We start from the raw sequence: 10092 nt of genomic DNA, 5'->3' as shown, positions 1-10092 counted from the left end.
ATATATATATATATATATATATATATATATATATATATATATATATATATATATGTATATATATATATATTAAAATCAACGTGCATAAACTGCCACTCCTACGAACTGCAACGCGAATGGCGGTTGGGGAGAAACGCATTACGAAATGCGGTTGGGAAAAACCGCAATTCGATTTGCGGTGAATAATAAACGTCGTTCGAACGGCGGCAAGGTTAACCGCACCACGAGAGGCGGTTAACGTAATTTCTAACCTGAAGTCTTCCTCTTCGCACCAGCTGTGCGAGCTTCCTCTTCCTCCTCGCACTTCCTTTTCCTTCTCACACCAGCTATCACCAACACAAGCACACAGTTCACCAACAAAGTTCACCACCACAGAATCACTAACTCTCAACTCAATAAAACAGTGAAGAAGGAAAATTGTTCTTGCTCCTGATGTAACCAACAAAGGGGGTGCATGCTAGGGTTTATACCCTCAGACAGAAAGGTTGTTGGAAGTTAGGAAGTATAGTGTTTATTAATTGCATTTTGACTTTTTATTAAATGAAGGACAAAAAGGTAATTTTGGAGGTACAGGAAGAAGGAGGTGAGGTGCAGGGAGTACTACTCCCAACATTTTTTAGATGGTTGCAAACACAAAATAAATTATTTTATATTGACATTTCAAAAACTACAATATTAGATATTGTTCCTAAATTATTTGGGTTAAATTACCACAATAACAAGTGAAGTGATGAGGAGGAATATTTCATACTAAGTTTTGAAAGGAATAATTTTAAATTTATATTTTTCTAATTTCATGCCCCTTGAATGAAATCAATTTGAAGATTATATTTCTTTATTTTTACGTCAAAGACATATAGAGTCCTATTCTTTCCCGATATTATCTTCTCACATGTTATTTCAAATATTATTGTACTGCAATAATATTTTTTCTTTTTAATAATTATAATGTTTTTAATTACATATACTTTTTATTATAATAAAAAAAATAAAGTTAAAAAAAATTGGTAAAAAAGACTAAAACCACAGTTTTCTGAAGTTGAAGGACTAAATTATACCATAGTTTGAAAATGGACTAAAACCAAAATCGTCCCAAAATATAGGGACTAAAAACATATTTAACCCTTTTTTTTATCTTAACAATTAATATTTTTTGTCATAAGATATGCAATATGTCAATATAGAAGAAAAAATAATCAAGGACAATGATGGGGTTGAACGGGACTCACCGCACCACTTCAAAACAACCCTTTATCGAAAATTTGAAACATAATAATAGTAAAGTGCGGACAAATGAACAGAAGAAGATAAAGAAACATCAAGGGGATAAAGGCACCGTAAGTGAACACAGGAACCACCCAAAATCACAAACAAAACCACAACCCAACAAAAATAAACACAAACTAATAACAAAAATAAGCGGCTTTAGTAAAAACCACACCTTCACCCTAACCTTTTTCGGTACCTACGAAACAGCCTTTGACATGCACTAAGGAAGAGGAACAAAATGGGAAGCTTCCGTGCACCTCCCTCTCTTTAAAGATCTCTTTACCTTTTGAATAATAAAAAAAAATTAGACCGGTAAGAGGTAATTAAATGTTACTAAATGTATTAAATTTTCACCAACTGAATTTAATGAATGGTCTATATATTTACTTGTACTCCTTCTTTCTTCATTTATTCGTGGTCTTCATTCATTTTTTCTTTTTGTTCTTTTGTTTGATCCTACTATGGTGTGGTCCTTTTGTCTTGCTGGTAGTCCTTGTATTGGTGTTGGTGGTCTTTGTTTGTATGATAGTTCTATATTGTTTAAGGTGAGTTTAGTTTATTCAGAATCATGAATTTTGAAAATCGTTGAATCTTTAATTAATTTTTGTAATCCGATGAACTTTTAATCAGATTTTAAAAACCGATTAAGAGTTTAATTATTTTTCAAAGTTGTTAAACTCTTAACCGACTTTTGAAAACTGACGAGTTATTGACTAAATTTTGAAAGTCGGTTAAAGGTTTAATGAATTTCAAAATTCGTCAAACCTTTAAAAAAATTTCGAAAGTTGGTGAGCTCTTAATCAAGTTTAAAAGTTAGTTAAGGGTTCAATGAATTTTGAAATCTGTTGACTACACTAGTTTTCAAAATTTCTGTTAAAAAATCTATGACTTTCAAAATCTAATTACAAATCCAACTGATTTCAAAATATGTTTCCTCCTTAATTTTTTTTAAATTTATTTTTCTAGTCATGAATTTTCTTTATTATTTAATTTTTAATATGATAAAATTATATTATTACTATTACTATTTAGTGAGGTATATTGAGTGATAAAAATTTTTGTTATATAAGTGGTGATTAATATTTTAAGATGGACAATTATCTATTTAAGTTGATGGATTCACAAAAAAATTTGAACTTCATATCCGAATTTTCTTCTTTCACAAATGAAGATGTGAACACAAATAATTTTACAATCAACAAAATATTTCCATCACACGATGAGTTAATTGAATGAGTTTGAAGGATTGTATTTGATCTTAGATTTATTGTAGTTATTATAAGATCTGACATAACAATTGGTGAAGTTTGTATTGTTAGGTTGTGAAAGGAGTGAGAAGTACAAGACGTACAAACTTGCTTTTAAGCTAAGTGTACGACACAAGAAAATGTGAGTGTCCCTTTAAGTTGAGGGGTAAACCCTATTTTAATAGCAAAGGTTAGGTGTTATAGGTAAGCTAAGTGAATTATGAGTAATTTAATCTTTATGAGTTCTAGTGCTAATATCGTTGAGCGAGGTGTCTAGTCATTGGACGAGTGGATCTTCGGACACTACTCGTTGAGTGAGCGGATACCCTTGTTGAGCAACACTAACAAAGTTTAAGCAATTTCTATGTTCACTATTTTTGTATGTTTTACTAAATCTTATTAGTTGTTGAAAGAATTATCTATATATGCAATTTGTACAAGGATGGTTTATGTTGATACAAGGAAGATGATGATTTGGTTTCACTAGTGTATGCATTGATATAAGGATTTTGTATTGAAAGTTATCATGATACTCTAAAATTATCTAGTCTCGAGTAGAGAAGGGTGAGGTATGTGGTGAAAAAAGCAAGAGGTCCTAGTCTAAGGGCTTACCTTAGCCAAAGATGTTGACAAACTAACCTTATGCTCACTCTTTTTGTATGTTTTACTAAATCTTATAAGTTGTTAAAAGAATTATCTATATATGCAATTTGTACAAGGATGGTTTATGTTGATACAAGGAGGATGATGATTTGGTTTCACTAGTGTATGCATTGATATAAGGATATTGTATTGAAAGTTATCATGATGCTCTAAAATTATCTAGTCTCAAGTAGAGAAGGGTGAGGTATGTGGTGAAAAAGCAAGAGGTCCTAGTCTAAGGGCTTACCTTAGCCAAAGATGTTGACAAACTAACCTTGTGTGTGATAAGATGAAACACATTAGCAATGACTATATAAAATAGTAAAGGTCACCACAAATGCAAAACTTACTAAAGTTTGATCTTAATGCATGTATTCAAATAATTGAGTCTTGTACGAGTCTTTGTATATAATATGCTTGTCTTTATGAATGATTTGTATGATTGATTAAGTATGTGATGTTAATTGTTATTTTCATTATATAAATTTTTTTTCTCATTACTTCACCATTTTTTTTCTGTATTTCTATCTTGTTTTGTTTTCTTCTTCTATAATAAGTATCTTAATTAGTGTGAACAGACAAGAAAAGAAGAGTTGATCTAACTTAGGACGAGGAAGATATTGTAGTTTAATTTCTTTAGATTTAATTTGATTGTACACAGTTTTTGAAAAAATGAAATATTTTCTTTATTTCTAGTTGTAGTTCCTTCGAGTTGCATACATCTCTAATATATGTTAAAGTATCATAATTATGCTTTGGATAATTGTTATAATAGTTAAATTATCTGTTTTTAATTATGAATAATATGATACTTATTTTGGTAATATTAATCTATTAAAGTAGTAGGATGTTATAAATTAATTAATAAACTAATTTTTTTGGTTGAAATTAAAAAAAAAATATTTATATTCTGTCAGTATCATTACATACGGTAATATCATTATATCGATCCTTTTTAATTTAAAATATTAACAATTAATATTATCCTAATAAATACTAATAATTAATATTTTCGATTAAAAAAAACCATTACATTGAGTTAGTACCGTTACATTGATCCTTTCAATCTATTCACATGTAATATTTTAAGGTGTCAATATAAAAAGAAAAAGAACCAACACAGTGATATGTTAGACCCCTAGTCACTATCCTTCACCCAAAAATTTGAAACAAAATAATAATAATAATAATAAAGTTCGGAAAAATAAAGACAACGAGATAAAGGAAGCACAAGAGAATAAAGGCGCCATTAATAAAGGAACAGCAAAAATCACAAAGCAACAAAAATAAGCATAAACTAACAAAAATAAGCGGAGGGACCGAAAATGAAACCTTTATGTAATTTCAAAAGTTTTCCACTGACCAAATTTTCATTTCATAATTAAAATAAGAACGAATTAGGATAGAAAAATCATTTAAGTTTAAAATAAAATACATTTTGTACAGTATGAATAAAGAATTTAATTTAATTTTTTATTATCGGGTATGATGTTAGCGTCAAATAATTGCATCCCCTTCCCTATCTTAATGGAAACGTGGAGGAAAGAAATTGAAATTAAAATGTGAAAGCATAAAAAATGTAGTATGAAGTAGTAAAGCAGTTACGTCTACGCGAAGGGGAGAAGAAGGAAAAGGAAATGCAGAACAAAATTAGTATAAATGTAAGTAAAGGAGAAGAAGAGTGTATGAGAAGTGAGAAGTGAAGAAGCATATTCGAGGAAATGGAAATGGTGGGTGTAGGATTAGGTGTAACAGCAGCAATGATTGCAACTCAGTTCTTGGAAGTGGGTCTCAACACTCTAATCAAAGAGGCTAACACCAATGGAATGAGTAATTTTGTCTTCATTGTCTATTCAAACTTTTTGGCTCTCTTCCTCCTCCTTCCATCAACCTTCTTCTACCACAGGTCTGCTCTCTGTCTTTCAAAAATCTTAACTTTCTTTTACACTTGCTATTTCATTATTTCTTCTATTCAGTTTTCTTTTTTGGCTCTGTAATTTTCACAGGAAGACAGCTCCTCCTCCAATCCCAACATCAATTCTCTGTAAAATGTTTACTATTAGCTGCCTCAGGTATCAACATACGGAAAACCACTCAAATATTCAGTTATATATAGATATATATCAATTTCATGGGAAATTTCATTATAATTATTTATTAGTAATTGTTTCTTACATTTAAAAACAAATTATTATAATAGTTAGAAATTTTACATTTGTTTAAAAAACAGAATATTTATATTTATTGATATTTGGTATACTTAATAAATATTTTAATATTTATTTACGAATAAATTGGATATAGTATCTATTTGCAAGTACTCATTAGTGATACAAAGATAAAATTAAAATTTATATTTTATTATGATAATTTAATTAAAATTAAAATTAAAACTAATTTATATTTTATTAAGTTAAATATAATTAAAATTTAATTCAAAATTTATATTTAATTTTATTTATATTCTATTCTATATTTATTTAAATTAATTTTAAAAATTTATAAAATATTAGTCTTCTTTTAAAATATTTATCGGTATATGTGTTTTTTAAAATATATATATATGAATATTTTTTAAATAAGTACTCAATAATGAGTGAAATTTCTGAGTTGAGCAATGGATAAACGTTATCCTGTTATCATAAAATTTTAGGTTGAAATTAAAAAGATTCATCAACTTTTTCTTTTTAATTTTAAATTGAAACTATTTTTATGCCGTTGCATGTAAACTCATTAGTATCTTGATATACAGTGAATCTCTTCGATATCTTGAAAAATCTCACACAAATTATTGAATGAAAATAAATTATTAAAGTATAAATAGAGGAAAAATAAAATGAATTTAGTTGTAGAAAAGTAAATAAATATAATTCAATAGGTCAGATGTTTACATAAAATAACTTCCTTTCTTTAATATTCAACTTATTACTTTTCAAAAGAAACTACTCCTTTTTTTTTATAAGAGTTAATATTTTTCTGAAAAACTATGCTGATTTTAATGTAAACTTTTATTAATATTTTAGATGAAACTTCAATTCTAATTAATAGAAGAACAATTTAAATGAAAATTTATTTTGATTGGTTATTTGGAAGATGACCTTATGGTAACTGTGCAGCACTGTAGCGCAGACGTTGATGTACACCGGAATCTCATACAGCTCGCCTACACTATGTTCTGCTATGGTTGACCTTGTTCCTGCTTTTACCTTCATATTTGCCCTTATTTCAAGGTTGTTTCTCTGTCATCTTCTCATAATCAATATCATTTATTGACTTTCAAAATTAAAATAAATTTATGCTTTTATTGTTATTTATGTAAATAGAAAATTAAATTAAAAAGTTTTGTCAAACTAACAAATTTTGGAGGATCAAATGTCTCCGACCTTTCGCAAATAATCATTACTCCGGAGAAAAATGTATACTTGAATGAGATGTGCCTTAATAAGAAGTAACACTTTAATATTATTAATTTTAGTATTAATTTGAATACATTTTCTAAACAAAGTTTTTTAGATTTTTAGGTTAATTAAAAATCATATTAATTGTAATTTTTAAAACAATGATCATAAAATTTGTAATCTTATTTATCTTACTCAACCCAAAATATCTGTATATTGCAATTAAATTCTTAAAAAAGAAATTATTGCAGAAGTTAAAAATTTTTACTAATCGTACATATATGATATTTCATAATCACAATTAAAGTTTCTTGATCCATGTAATGTGCACGTTCAGGATGGAAAATCTGAATCTGAAACAGCATAGCTGCCAGGCAAAAGTTATTGGTACAGTGGTCTCCATTGCAGGGGCATTCATAGTCACTCTATATAAAGGAACGCCATTGAATTTCAGTTCGTTAAGAAACGTTATCTTTGGTGAAAATGGAACTTACCTTTCAATGCAATCAGATTGGATCATTGGAGGTTTTCTTCTTGCAACTGCTAGTCTCTGCATTTCAGTTTTGCTTATTGTTCAGGTAATTAAACAATCCATTCTGAACATGCACACACCAGATTTTGCAGTTTAATGAACAACAAAAAAAATACTTTACTGTGTTTCCAACACTGCAGACTTCAGCTGTGAAGGAATATCCTGAAGAGTTAGTGATGACAACCATTTGTTGCAGCATGGTGGTGATGCTCTCTGCCATAGTTGCTCTCTTTGCGGAGGGAAATCCTAAAGCTTGGATACTGACATCACAGAAAGAGTTCATAGCTGTATTTTATTCAGTAAGTATATACCTTTAATGAACACATTATGTTATTTTTATGATATCATATTAACTAATATGTTATTTTATGTACTACGGTGTTCTGCGTCGACTAGAGATAAGGTCAATTTATAGTAGATAAATAGATACAAATCTCGTTTTCCAAATCGATTTTGTAAGATTGAATTAGACTTAAAATCTACTAACATATTATTTTGCTGTGATTGTAGGCAATATTTGTTGTATCAATGAGAAGTGTAGTGTGCACATGGGGATGCCGAAAGAAGGGAGCAGTTTATGTAGCAATGTTTAACCCTTTGGGAATGGTGATAGCAGTTGGTATGGGGGTAATATTTCTGGGTGAGAGTCTTTACCTTGGAAGGTAAATAGATCTAATTAAGGATGTAAATTTTATGAAAAACGATTTTTGGTGAAATGTGTTATAAGATTGGGTGTAATTGTTGGTGCAGTGTAATTGGAGCTGCGACAATAGGTATTGGATTTTATCTGGTGCTGTGGGCACATGCTGAAGAGAGTAAGGTGGCAAAGGAGAATAAGGAGAACCGTGATCTTGTGAGTTCCTCCGCAGATCCTCTGTTGTCCACTAAAACCATCGATGTACTGTGATGAGGAAGGTAACAGTTTCGGTGAAGATAGGATTCAACTGTTGAAAGAATAGTATTTAGGTCTCATTTACTTATTTTTATTGTAAATTCTTTTAAAAGTTTAACGGTCCTGATCTGTATAAATGATTCATCTTCGATGGTCATAAAACATTAAGGTGGAATAACCTATAGAATCTGATATTTTAACAACTTTTTTTAACAATTTTTTTACAATAGGACATGTATCACCATTTTATTGCTCGGTTTGAATTTATCTTAAAAAATATTTAAAACAAATCAATCACTCACTGACAAAAAATTATTATAAAAAGAATTGTTAAAGAAATTTTTTCTTAACTTATAATAGGTAAGTTACTTCTAAACCGTCTGGCTAAAGTATTTCGACATTTGTATTTTTTTTAAGCATATAAAATTTAAAGTTTTTTTTTATGCTTTTATTGAGAAAAATTATTATGTTGATAAATTATTTTATTTAGTCTTAAATCAAAAATAACTACATAATTATTTATGTTTCTTGAAATGTAATTTTATCATAAATTAGGCGTAACTACATATTTTATATTATTTTCTTTAAAATTTTCATGTAATAAAATATTATCGATAGATTTTAGGGTGTGTACAGTATGATATCAAGGTCGAGCGGTTACGATATATCTTATTAAAGATATAAAATAATCAAGAATATCTATTTAAAGATATTTAGCAACTAATCAGATTTTCAAGTAAGTTTGTTTATATTTTATTCTGTTTATATTTTATTGGGCTTATATCAGTTCAAGGTCCATGAGAAAAATTATAAATAGAGAGCCAAGGCCACAAGCCAGGTACTTCCAATCGACTTCGAATCACCTTCAAATCATCTTCCAATCACACTCCACAACTCATATTCTCAAATATTCAAATCAAGAGTCGAGGCTCTTTAATACACGCTTGACTTGGGCGTCGGAGTGCCTTTTGCAGGTACCTCCCCCTCTCCATCGGGAAGGCGAACAAGCAGTCAAAGCTTGAAGATCACTGAACGGCCAAGATTGCAGGCGATCGAGCGACCAAGAGTAAAGAAGACAAGCGGAGAATACAGTTCAAGTATCGGAAAGTGGCAAAGCCACGTCAGAAAAGGTTAGTATCTCGATCCCCAAAAATATCTACCGAAACATTTTGGCGCCCACCGTGGGGCCGGGGGCATCCCATTGAAAGCCATGAGGAACGAAGACAAGCGCTCGGTATCAAGATTGCTATTTCAGATCAACATCAAGAAATTTTGACAAAAGCGAAAACTACACAATATGAGCCATCATCCTTACAGGAATTTCCATCAACAAGATAAGTATTTTTTAAAATACAAAAATCTTTAATACCTAATTACAGTATATACTACGACAACTATTTTATAAATAGTAGAAATGTAGAAATATTATCATCATATTATAACAACTGAGAATTGTTTATAACGGTATAGATATATATACTGCCACATTCGTTTCAGAAGATATATAATAAAATAAAATATTATAAGACGCAGTATTATATTATAATATCACTAGTGCAGTGAAGGAAATATACCACGGTTATTTTTCACTATATGTCGCGGTTGGCATATTCAGCCGCGGTAGTAAGTTAGAGACTTTAGGCCGCGGTTACAACCGCGGTAAAATGATTGGGGAATATACCACGGTTGTAGTAGGAACCGTGGCCCAAACCCTTTTTTTTAAAAAAAAAAAATATATCCAGTATAGGCCGCGGTTGGAACCGCAGTAAAAAACCCAGGAATAGACCGCGGTTCTAACACTAACCGCGGCCAAAGGTCTTTAAAAAAAATAAAGAAATAAAAACGAACACTTTATACCGCGGTTGTGGTAACAACCGCGGCATATTCCCCTGCAGTTTTTTAAAATAGCAAGTCTGTTTTTGTGATATCCACTACCACAAAAACAGACCTGGATATCAAATACACGTTCAAATTCATTTTCAACAGAACAAACACATGTTGAAATGTATTTTAACATCAAATAAAGTACAAAGTATAATAAAATACAATCTAATCAAATGCAATGTTTAAATCTAGTAACTAAGATCTATTGTATAATCTAACTATATACTT

The 10092-nt window shown here is 29.7% G+C and overlaps 1 protein-coding gene across 1 annotated transcript; it reads left to right on the top strand.

Moving 5' to 3' along the window:
* Positions 1–4768: 4768 nt before the first annotated feature.
* Positions 4769–8158, top strand: LOC106779690 (WAT1-related protein At5g40210). The gene is made up of 7 exons (XM_014667860.2): positions 4769–5064; positions 5165–5230; positions 6275–6388; positions 6894–7134; positions 7229–7387; positions 7599–7750; positions 7839–8158. Exons 1-7 carry the CDS (start codon positions 4880–4882, stop codon positions 7993–7995), a joined length of 1074 nt encoding a protein of 357 aa, XP_014523346.1. The 5' UTR covers positions 4769–4879; the 3' UTR covers positions 7996–8158.
* The last annotated feature ends 1934 nt before the right edge of the window (positions 8159–10092 follow it).

The sequence above is a fragment of the Vigna radiata genome, unplaced genomic scaffold, assembly GCF_000741045.1.
Source record: "Vigna radiata var. radiata cultivar VC1973A unplaced genomic scaffold, Vradiata_ver6 scaffold_167, whole genome shotgun sequence".
Taxonomy (NCBI): domain Eukaryota; kingdom Viridiplantae; phylum Streptophyta; class Magnoliopsida; order Fabales; family Fabaceae; genus Vigna; species Vigna radiata.
The sequence above is the reverse complement of the archived record's forward strand: the minus strand, read 5'-3'. Positions and strand labels throughout refer to the sequence as shown.

What these genes read in the sequence shown, in the direction of transcription:
- LOC106779690 (XM_014667860.2), top strand. Translation starts at nt 4,880, where the DNA reads ATGGAAATGGTGGGTGTAGGATTAGGTGTAACAGCAGCAATGATTGCA. An exon ending in TCAACCTTCTTCTACCACAG is followed by an intron (nt 5,065 to 5,164) that starts GTCTGCTCTCTG and finishes TAATTTTCACAG; the next exon opens with GAAGACAGCTCCTCCTCCAA. An exon ending in TTTACTATTAGCTGCCTCAG is followed by an intron (nt 5,231 to 6,274) that starts GTATCAACATAC and finishes GTAACTGTGCAG; the next exon opens with CACTGTAGCGCAGACGTTGA.